General features: G+C 43.2%; 1 protein-coding gene across 1 annotated transcript in view; it reads left to right on the top strand.

Annotated features, from left to right (window-relative positions):
• The window catches only part of Sumo2 (small ubiquitin-like modifier 2), a gene marked incomplete at its 3' end in the record, with an annotated part of 20,747 nt that extends 9,527 nt beyond the window's left edge, over positions 1-11,220 (top strand). Inside the window, 2 exon segments of the mRNA XM_005412281.2 lie at positions 3,150-3,221; positions 11,020-11,220. Of these exon segments, the coding sequence (XP_005412338.1) occupies positions 3,150-3,221; positions 11,020-11,082 (135 nt within the window).

Here is an 11,220-nt window from a genome sequence, read left to right as displayed (position 1 = left end):
GGCATTGGATTTTTTTTTTTTTTTTTTTTTTAATTGAATTCTTTGTTGCTTTCGGTATCCACAAATTAAGTTTCAACTTTATGAACCATGAATTGAAAATTATAAGTGTAACCCGTGAATTCGATTCCCGGTACCGGAAATCTAGGGATTGCTTGCATTATTATTTCAAGCAAGACAAGGCATAGGGGGCTGGGGATATAGCTAAGCGGCACAGCGCCTGCCTGGCAAGCACAAGGTCGTGAGTTCAATTCCCGGTAATGGAAAAAAACCCAGAAACAACCCCAAAAAAAGACAAGGCATAAGGGGCTGGGGATTTAGCTCAGCGGCAAAAGCGCCTGCCTGGCAAGCGCAAGGTCGTGAGTTCGGTTCCCGGTACCGGAGAAAACAAACAAACAAACAAAAAAAAGACAAGGCATAGTCTAGAAGTGGAGTCAAACACTTAAACTAGGATTTTAAAGGAAAGCAATACAATCGTGTTATGGGTAGATTTTTCTCTTTTTTTTTTTTTAGGTTTTTTGTTTTTTTTTTCCAGTACCGGGAATGGAACTCATGACCTTGCGCTTGCCAGGCAGGCGCTGTGCCGCTGAGCTAAATCTCCAGCCCCCTAGATTTTAAAACAGATTTAGTGACACTTTTTTTTTTTGGTGCCGGGAATCAAATTTAGGACCTTATGCTTGCCAGGCAGGCACTGTGCTGCTGTACTATACCCTCAACCCCAATACCTTGTTAAAATAAGGGAAAACAGGTGCTACACAAATGTTCACTTATTTTGTGTACAGGGGATCGAAACCAAATGCACTGTCAGTGAGCTATAGTCCTACTCCTTTATTTTGCTATAGGTTCTCCTGTGTTGCCCAGACTGCCCAGGAACTTGAGATCCTGTTTTAACCTTTTGAGTAGCTGGGATTACAGAAATAGCCCCTGTGACTTGCTACAAATGTTTATTATTTAGTACTCTTAGTGTCTTTAACACTAGGGGTGCTACTATGTTTCTCAGTATCTTTAATATTAGGAGTGCAGGGGGCTGGGGATTTAGCTCAGCGGCACAGCGCCTGCCTGGCAAGCACAAGGTCATGAGTTCCATTCTCAGTACCAGAAAAAAAAAAAAAAAAAAAAACCCAAACTAACAAACAAACAAATATTAGCAGTGCAATTTAAATTTTCTCTTAGTATCTTTGATAATTATGGGAGTCTGTATATTAGTGCTTGTAATTTGAATGTGATATACGAATGACTAATTTACTAACAATATAAACCCAAAGGTACTTTATTTTCCTGTCTTGTCTTCACTTGGCTATGATTGCCAGCATCTTTCCTTCCCTTCCTCTCTCCTCACCTGTGCTTCATGAATAAAACACCAGAATCACTTTATGTATGTATTTATTTATTGCCTTTTTGAGACAGGGTTTCACTTTGCAGTTCAGGCTGGTCTTGAACTCACTTTATAGCCCAGGTGGATCTCAACTCAGCGATCCTCCTGCCTCAGCTTCCCGAATGCTGGGATTACAGGCCAGGCATGTAATAGGGCTGGAATCATTTTAGAGTAGGGGCATGTTTAGGCCCATTATCTTCGGCTGTGATGGGAAGATTTTGTTTTTCGGGTTTTGTTTTGTTTTGTTTTGTTTTGTTTTCCAGTAACAGGGATTGAATTCATGACCTTGCACTTGCCAGGGAGGGGCTGTGCTGCTGAGCTAAATCTCCGGCCCCAAGAAAAAGCTTTTGAAGTCAGTCCCCTCCTCCCCTCCTTTTAGGGTGGTAATGGGGATTGAACATGGGGCCTTCATGGGGGTTTTTTTTGGAACTGGGAATCGAACTCAGGACCTTGTGCTTGCCAGGCAAGCACTGTGCCCCTGAGCTATATCCTCAGCCCAGGGCCTTCATGTTGAGCTATATCCCCAGCCCTTTTTATTTTGAGATAGTGTTGCTTATTTCCCCTTGCTGGGCTTGAATTTGCCATCCTGCCTCAGCCCCTGAGGAGTGTTGGGATTACAGTCACATACCAACTACTCAGCCCAGATTACAGGTGTTTTTATTATTTTTTTTTGTACCAGGAATCGAACTCAGCACCTCACGCTTGCCAGGCAAGTGATGCACCACTGAGCTATATCCCTGGCAGTTACTCTCTGTCTTCTGGTGGACGTGTTTTTTCTTGGTGGGGGGATTTGAGATGGTCTCACTACGTAGTGCAGGTTGGCCTCAGCCTCCCAGTGCTGGGATTACAGGGGAGCACCAGCATGCCCTACAGGTGGAAGTGGATATCAAGGGTAAGAACAAATTCAGTGCCTAGGCTACTCCTGGAATTGTGAGAAGCACAATTTTTTTTTTGTTGTTGTTGTTTTGTTTTTGGTTTTTCTCCGGTACCGGGAACCGAACTCACGACCTTGCGCTTGCCAGGCAGGCGCTTTGCCGCTGAGCTAAATCCCCAGCCCCGAGAAGCACAATTGTGAGAAGCACAGTGGTAGGGGCTATCTATGTAGAAATGAAAGTCCTTTTTCACTACCACCCCTTCAAAATATTTTTTGGTGAACTTCAGTTTTTATTATTAAATCTGTGATGGATAGATCCCTGACCTCCTTTTTGGAGAGGTTTAAATGTGCACTTTTTAGTTTAAATTTTGTTTCTGTTGGGTGCGGTAGTACATGCCTGGAACTCACAGCAATCTTCCAGCCTCAGCCTCCTGAGTGGTGGGATTACAGGTACGTGTCGCTGTGCCTAGTTCTTTTTTTTTTTGGTTCTAGGAATTGAACTCAGGACCTTGTGCTTGCCAGGCAGACGCAATTCTGCTGAGCTACATTCCTGCCCACCCCCAGTGTCTTTTGTTATTGTTGATATTTTCATCATTTTGAGACAGGGTCTCTCTGCAGTTCAGGTTGGCCTTAGGCTCACTTTGTAGTCCAAGCTGGCCTCGAACTTGCAGCAATCCTCCTGCCTCAGTGTCCCAAGTGCTGGGAGTACAGGCGTGTACCACTGTGCCTGGCTAACATGCTGTATTTTAAAGAATCACCTCCAGTCTTTATCCACATAGATAGGCTAACATTGTATGGTCATTTATTTAGAATGCCTGTTAATATATTCATGGTTCAATATATATAGTTTTATCTAAATGCTGTTCTTACTGTTTATATGCTGCTTATTTTTAAACTCTTCAGGGTTTGTCAATGAGGCAGATCAGATTCCGATTTGATGGACAGCCAATCAATGAAACAGACACACCTGCACAGGTAAAAATCTTCCAATTTTATGATTTTTTTAAAAAAGCACTTATAATTTGTTAACATTTATTTATTTATTGAGACAAGGGCTCACTATATAGTTCAGGCTGGCCTCAAACTCACAGTGATCCTCCTGAGTGCTGGAATTGCAGGTGTGTGCCACCATGCCTGGCTAGTTCTTACAGAAATAGAAACTGAAATACTGCCAAAGGAGATGATAAAGAAAAGAATAGGAATAGATGGCAGGAAATGCTAAAGGATTTGTTTGGTTTGATTTTGTATTTTGGTTTGTTTTTCTTTTTGTCTTTTTGAGACAGAGTCTCAGTATGCAGTTCAGACTGGTCTTGAGCTCATTTGTGTAGCCCAGGCTGGTCTCGAACATGCAAGGATCTTCCTACCTTAGCCTTACAGGTGTGCGTGCCAGCTAGTATTTTGGTTTCTTAAGACAAGGTCTAGCTGTGTAGTGTAGGCTACCCTTGATCTCTAGCTTAGGAAGTTAAAATCCTCCTGCCGGGCTGGGGATGTGGCTCAGTGGTTGAGTTCTTGCCTTGCGTACACAAGGCCGTGGGTTCCTTCCCCAGCACCAAAAAACAAAAAAATCCTCGTGCTTCACCCTTATTGTTGGTATTATAGATATATGCCATCCCTAGCCTTTTTCTGTGTTTTTTTTTTTTTTTTTGTACCAGGAGTTGAACTCAGGACCTTGTGCTTGCTAGGCAGGCGCTTGTGCCGCTGAGCTATATCTCTGGCTCCCTAGCCTTTTTGAAGTTTTCATTTTGAGTTGGTTTCTAGCTAAGTTTTCCAGGGTTACCTTAAACTTCAGATCATCCTGCCTCAGCCTCCAGAGTAGCCCCAAATGGCTCTTTTTGTTGTTTTGAGACATGGTCTTCCTGTGTAGCACAGGCTGGTTTCAAATTTTCAGTGATCCACCTGCCTCAGCCTCTGGAGTGCTAGGATTACAGGTGTGCACCACCATACCTGGCAGGGAGGGCTTTTGATAAGTGACCTTTCAGACCCTAAGAACAGCCAAGCAGGCATGTAGTCCCAGCACTTCAGAGACTGAGGCAGGAGGATAGGGAGTTTGAGCCCAGCCTAGTTTCCCTGGGGAGTCCAAAACTAACCTGGGTTATATAGTGAGAGCCTGTCTCAAAAAACAAGACATAAAACTTACTACAAAAGATGGTCTCTGATCCCTTAATCTTATATATCACTTCAGTTTATTCTGAGAACTTCATGTGGGATTGGATGGACAATAATCATCTATGGTAGAGACTTCGTTATCCCCTTATACTTCTATTTAAGATTTACAGACTAACTGTACAGATACATGGCTGTAATCCAGCTAATCTGGAAGTTGAAATGGGCTATGACTGCAGATAGTTGGATTTTTGTGTGTGTGTGTGTGTTTTTTCTCCCCGGGTACTGGGAATCGAACTCACGACCTTGCGCTTGCTGGGCAGGTGCTGTGCTGCTGAGCTAAATCCCCAAGCCCTTTTTTGGTATGTTTTTGAGACAGAGTCTCACTATGTAGCTCAGTCTCTCATCGAACTCACAACAAGCCTCCTTAGCCTCCCAGGTGCTGGGATTACAGGCATGTACCAGCATTCCCTCCAGGATTTTTTTTTTTTGCTGGGAGATGGTCTGGCTATGTAGTTTAGGCTGGCCTAATATTCAGTAATGGCCCACACTGACCTTGAATTTGTGGCAATTTAACCTCAGCCTCTTTTTTTTTGGTCTTTTTGAGACAGTCTCACTATGCAGTTCAGGCTGGCCTTTACCTCATTCTGTAGCCCAGGCTGGCCTCAAACTCACAACAGTCCTTCTGCCTCAGCCTCCCGAGTGCTGGGACTACAGGCATCCGCCACCATGCCTGGCTAGCCTCAGCCTCTTTGTTTATTTTTTTTGTTTTGTTTTTTTGTTTTGTTTTGGTTTTTCTCCGGTACCGGGAACCGAACTCACGACCTTGCGCTTGCCAGGCAGGCGCTTTTGCCTCTGAGCTAAATCCCCAGCCCCTGCCTCAGCCTCTTGAGTGATGGGATTATAGACATGTATCACTGTGCCTGGCTAGATCTTTTATACTTTTGAATTTGAATTTTATCTGCCATTAAAAATTAGGAAAGCAATACATGTGGCATTAGTGAAGTTGCACATCCAGATGTTTTGTTAATAGTCTCCAAAGATTTGACTGAGTTCTACTGTAGGGAAGAATATTGAAATTTCCACTGGTGAGTCTCCATGAAGCCATTACATTTTGCAGCCACAAGGAGGTGCTACATTCTCTTGATAAATGGAGGGAAGATGGTCTCCTATTTGTTTTGAAGGCAATTAAAATTTCACAAAAAACCTTAAGATTTCTTCAGAGTGTGGTCACACAGACCCATATTCCCACCACTTAGGATTCTGAGGGAAGAGGGTTACTTCAAGAATGCAGTCTAGACTTATTTTCTGTAGGACTGAACACAGAAACCAACTGATTGATTGATTGGTCTTTTTTTATTGCTAATGGGAATCGAACTGAGGACCTTGCACTTGCCAGGCAGGTGTTCGTGCTGCTGAGCTGTATCCCCAGCCTGATTGGTCTTTTTTGAGACAATTTGTTATGCAGTGCAGGCTGGCCTTCGGCTCACTTCATAGACCAGGCTGACCTCCAACTTGCAGCAGTCCTCCTGCCTTAGCCTCCTGAGTGTTGTGATTACAGGCGGGCTCCACGCCTGGCTTGTCTTTGAATTTAGGATCCTCCTGCCTCAACCTCCCAGAATACTAGGGTTACAGGCTTGTCTGACTGTGCCCAGTTTAATTTGGAATTCCATTTATGAGATTAGAATGGATTTATTTATTTATTATTTATTTTTGAGACAGGGTCTTGGGGTGTTTTTTTGGTACCAGGAGTCGAACTCAGGACCTTGCGCTTGCCAGGCAGGCTCTTATGCCACTGAGCTATATCCCCGGCTGCCTTTTGTTGTTGTTGTGGTTTTGTTTTTGGGTTTTTTTTTTTGAGACAGGGTCTTGCTGTGTAGTCCAGACTGGCTTTGTGCTCACTTCGTAGCCTAAACTGGCTTCAAACTCACATCAGTCCTCCTGCCTCAGCCTCCCAAGTGCTGGGATTACAAGTGTGTACTACCACACCTGGCTAGAATGGGTTTGCTTTAGAGTCTTACCCACCTGCTTTTGGTTTTGGATTAGGTAGGGTAGAGTATTGGGGATTGCACTTGGCCTTTGGACTGAGCTATATTTCCAGTTCTTTAATTTTTAAATTTTGAGACAGAATTGCACTGAGTTGCCCAGGTGGACTTGAACTTCTATTCTCTCTCTTTCAACCCTGGAATGCTTAAATTGCAGGTGTGTGCTCCTGTGCTCAGCTTTGTGATGTATTTTGGGTCCTGATAAGTTACCCAGGCTAGGCCTGAACTTGGAATCCTCTTGCCTGTGCTTCCCATAGTACTGGAATTACAAGTGTACCTCCACATCCACCTTTTTGTCTTTCCTGTCTTCCTTCTGTCCTTTTTTGTCCACCAGCACTGGGGATTATACCCAGTACTTCTGTGTGCTAGGCAAGCACTGTACAAGTGAGCTACACCTCCAGTTGCTTTTTCTTTTTTTTTGGTTTTTTCTCCGGTACCAGGAACCGAGCTCACGACCTTGTGCTTGCCAGGCAGGCGCTTTTGCCGCTGAGCTAAATCCCCAGCCCCTCCAGTTGCTTTTTCTAAACGTTTTTTTTAGTACATGATAACATTTATTGTGGGGAGCTGCTACACAGCTTAATTGTTTTTTTTTTTGTTTTTTTTTGGTTTTTCTCCAGTACTGGGAACCGAACTCACGACCTTGTGCTTGCCAGGCAGGCGCTTTTGCCGCTGAGCTAAATCCCTTCCTCACCCACTCCCAGTTCTTTTATAAAAGTTTATTTTGAGCCAGGTATAGTGGTCCACATCTGTGCCTGTAATCCCAGCACTCGGGAGGCTGAGGCAGGAGAATCCTTGTGAGTTTAAGGCCTATCTGGGCTGCAAAGTGAGTTCAAGACCAGCCTGAACTGCAAAGTGAGACCTTGTCTCATTTGATCTTAGCCAAAAGGCCAAGAAGCGATGAGACCTTGTCTCCAAAAAAAAAAAAAAAAATTTTTTTTTTTTTTTTAATAGAAATGGGAAATGGACGGAGATTTGTAATTTTTTTGTTTCCTTCACCCTATTTTCAGTATATTTGCATTCAAGGAAGAGAATTTCCTTTCTTATTTTTGGTGTTAATATGCAATATAAAAGGTTTTTTAATACAGGGTATGGTGGCACATGCCTGTAACCCCATCACTATAGAGGCTGAGGATCACTGCAGGTTCAAGCCTGAACTACATAGTGATGCCCTGTCTTGACAAAACGAAACAAAAAAAAAGTTAGAAAGCTGATTTACTTTTTATTTTGTTTTTGTTTTTCTCCGGTACCGGGAACCGAACTCACGACCTTGCGCTTGCCAGGCAGGCGCTTTTGCCGCTGAGCTAAATCCCCAGCCCCTGATTTACTTTTTAGTATTAGTGTATATGCCAAGGCTTTCTTGCTATGAACATGGTAGTTTTATGTTTACTGTGTGCACAGTGAACCTAGTAAAACTAGTTTCTTTATTTGTTTTTGGGGTTTTTTTGAGGGGGGTACTGGGAATCGAACTCAGGACCTTGCGCTTGCCAGGCAGGTGCTTGTACTGTTGAGCTGTGTCCCCGGCCAAAGCTAGTTTCATTAAACAAGTAAACATCTATGATAATATAACTCAAAACACCTTGGAACCAGGCATGGTGGTACATGCCTGTAATCTCCACTAGTGTATTTTGGATGCTGGAGAGTTCGAGGCCAGGCCACACAATTTAATGACTGTCTTAAAATAAAGAGCTGGGTTTGGTGGCTCATTCCTGTAATCCCAGCACTCTTGAGAGGCTGACCAAATAGGATTGAAAGATCAAGCCTCCTACTTAATGATTTATGAGGATCCTGCCTCAGAATAAAAGGAGAGGTGCTGGGAACATAACTCAGTGCAAAGGTCCTGTGCTTAATTCCCAGCACTGCAAAATAAAAAACACTCCTTTTGCTCCTATCCCCACCATTGGTGTATCATTATAAACATACTGTATATAATTTTTTGTTGTTGTTTTTCTGGTAATGGGAATTGAACTCATGACCTTGCGCTTGCCAGGCAGGCGTTGTACCGCTGAGCTAAATCGCCAGCCCATAAACATACTGTATATAAATTAAAGCACAAATGTAATCATATAAGCTATTTGATTGGCTTTTAAAATATTATTTATTTATTTGTGGTGCTGGGAATCAAACTCAGGATCTTGCACTTGCCAGGCAGGCGCTTGTGCCACTGAGCTATATCCCTGGCCCCCTAAATTATATTTTCAGCCTAATAACATGTTTTTGATTATATTTATTTATTTGTTGTCTTTTGGGGGGGGTTCTTTTTGAGACAGGGTCTCACTATGCAGTTCAGACTGACCTTTAGCTCACTTTGTAGCGCAGGCTGGTCTCGAACTCACAACGATCCTCTTGCCTCAGCCTCTCAAGTGCTGGGATTACAGGCGTGCGCCAGTATACCCGCTTATTTGTTGTCTTTTTGAGACAGGGTCTCACTGTGCAGTTCAGACTGGTCTTGAACTTACTTTGTAGCACAGGCTGGTCTTGAACTCACAACCATCCTCTTGCCTCAGCCTCCTGAGTGCTGGGATTACCATGTCTAGCTTTATTTATTTATTTTGCACCAGGGTCTTGCTGTGTAGTCCAGCTTGGCTTTGAACTCACTGTGGAACGCAGACTGACCTCAGACATGACAATCCTCCTGCCCCATAAGTGCTGGGATTACAAAGTGTATACCCCCATGCCCAGTTAACATGATACTATTCTTAGGGCTCTTTATTTCTGCACATGTAAATATACTTAATTTCATGGGTTTGGTTTTGTTTGTTCTGGGTTTTTTTGGTCTTTTTGAGACAGGGTCTCACTTTGTAGTCCAGGCTAGTCTCTAACTTGCAGTGAACCTCCTGCCTCAACCTCCCGAGTGCTGGGATTACAGGTGTGAGCCACCATACCTGGCCATATTTTGTTTCTCGGTTTCAGTTCCTGATCTTTAGTTAAACAGACCTTACAGATACTCATAGGGACATGCAGTAAAACCTTGATCTGTGAGCATAGTTGATTCCAGAGAGATGCTTATGATACGAAACACTTGCATAGCAAAGCAAATTTCCCATAAAAAATGATGGCAATTCAGGTGATTCCTTCCACAACACAAAAATATTCATATAAAAATGGTTATAATGTTGTAATGTCATAAATACAAAATACAAAGAAAAATAACCTTTGAAAACCTTTGTGAGACCTGGGCTTGGTGTCACACACCTGTAATCCAAGTACTGGGGAATCTGAGGCAGGAGGATTACTGAGTTCAAGGCCAGCATGGAGCATATGGTGAGACCCTGTCTCAAAAAAAGACGCCCCCATAAGGGAAATCATTACAGCTTTTGTGAGAGAGATAAGAGGAGGGTTATCGTGTAGGATGACTTTGGCTATTACTAATGGAATCACTGCTGTTGGATTAGTGGGATCTTTTTCCTTTCATGCGATTGATGGTTGATGGATTGATTGATTGAGATAGGGTCTCGATACGTAGTTCATACTGGCTTTGAATGTGATATGTAGCCCAGGCTGTCCTCTAACTCGAAAACAGTCCTCCTGCTTCACCCTCTTGACTGCTGGGATTGTGTGCCACCATGCTTGGCTCCTGTGTTTTTTAACAAAGGAAGCTATTCAATGATACTTTAGATTCCTTTCAAGGATTTTGTGGAAATGTGACTCGCTGGTGTTTTTTTTTTGGGACCTTGAATCAAACTCAGGTCCTTGCACTTGCCAAGCAAGGTGCTGTGCCACTGAGCTATACCCTCGTTAAAAAAAAAGATTCATTCTTCACATACCCTTATTTGGGTGGTGTTTTTTTGCTATGTAGTTCAGGCTGGCCTTGAACTCCAAACGATCCTCCTGCCTCAGCCTCCCAAGTGCTGGGATTACAGGTGTGCACCACCACGCCCAGCTGGGTGGTGCTTTTGTACAAAATTTTGCAGTTTCTCACATTTTACACAGGGAGCCTCCATGTTTTTCTCCATGATCTGTTGTTAGGAGATGATCGATGACCTGCAGACCTGCAGTGAAGTGGAGGACAAACAAGGGTGGGAACCACTGATTCAGTTGTGATCCTGTCGCATGCCACTTCTGTTGGAAAACATCGCTCTCTTATCAAATTAGAATTTTTTAGAAATATTTGCTCATCTTGCAGAGCACTTGCAGAACAAGTCACTTGCATTCCAAGGTTTTACTCCATTAAGCTTTCTATTTTTATTTTTTATTTGTTTTGTCATTTTGAGATAGTCTTCCTATGTAGTTCAGGCTGGCCTTGAGTTCACTTTGCAACAATCCTCCTGCCTCAGCCTCCCTCCTCCTGCCTCAGCCTCCCGAGTGCTGGGATTACAGGCGTGCGCTACCAAGCCCAGCTCTAGTTTTCTAATTTAAAGAATAAGCTAGGTGGTGGCCTATCATCCTTGCATTCTGTGAGCCTGAGGCAGGAGGGTCACAAGTGTGAGCTCAGCCCAAGCACCTTGAGTAATTTAGCAAGGCTGTGTGTCAAAATGTGAAGTAAAAGGGCTGGGAAAGTAGCTCAGTGTGAAGGCACTAGAGAACCTGGGAATTGAATGTAACTTGTATTTTTCATGATTTTTAAATCTGGAAATTACACCTTTCAAGAATTTAATAGTCTAAAATTTGTCTTTTTTTAATGCTAGTTGGAAATGGAGGATGAAGATACAATTGACGTGTTCCAGCAGCAGACAGGAGGTGTCTACTAAAAAGGGAACCTGCAACAACCCTACTCCAGAACTCTGTTCTTACAGACCAAGAATACATTCTCAATTAGAAAACTGCAATTTGGTTCCACCACATCCTGACTACTACAGTATAGTTTTCTCTATTCTTTCATTTACCCC

The sequence above is a fragment of the Chinchilla lanigera genome, unplaced genomic scaffold (genome assembly GCF_000276665.1).
Source record: "Chinchilla lanigera isolate Chin_1 unplaced genomic scaffold, ChiLan1.0 scaffold00152, whole genome shotgun sequence".
In the NCBI taxonomy this organism is placed as follows: domain Eukaryota; kingdom Metazoa; phylum Chordata; class Mammalia; order Rodentia; family Chinchillidae; genus Chinchilla; species Chinchilla lanigera.
The sequence above is the reverse complement of the archived record's forward strand: the minus strand, read 5'-3'. Positions and strand labels throughout refer to the sequence as shown.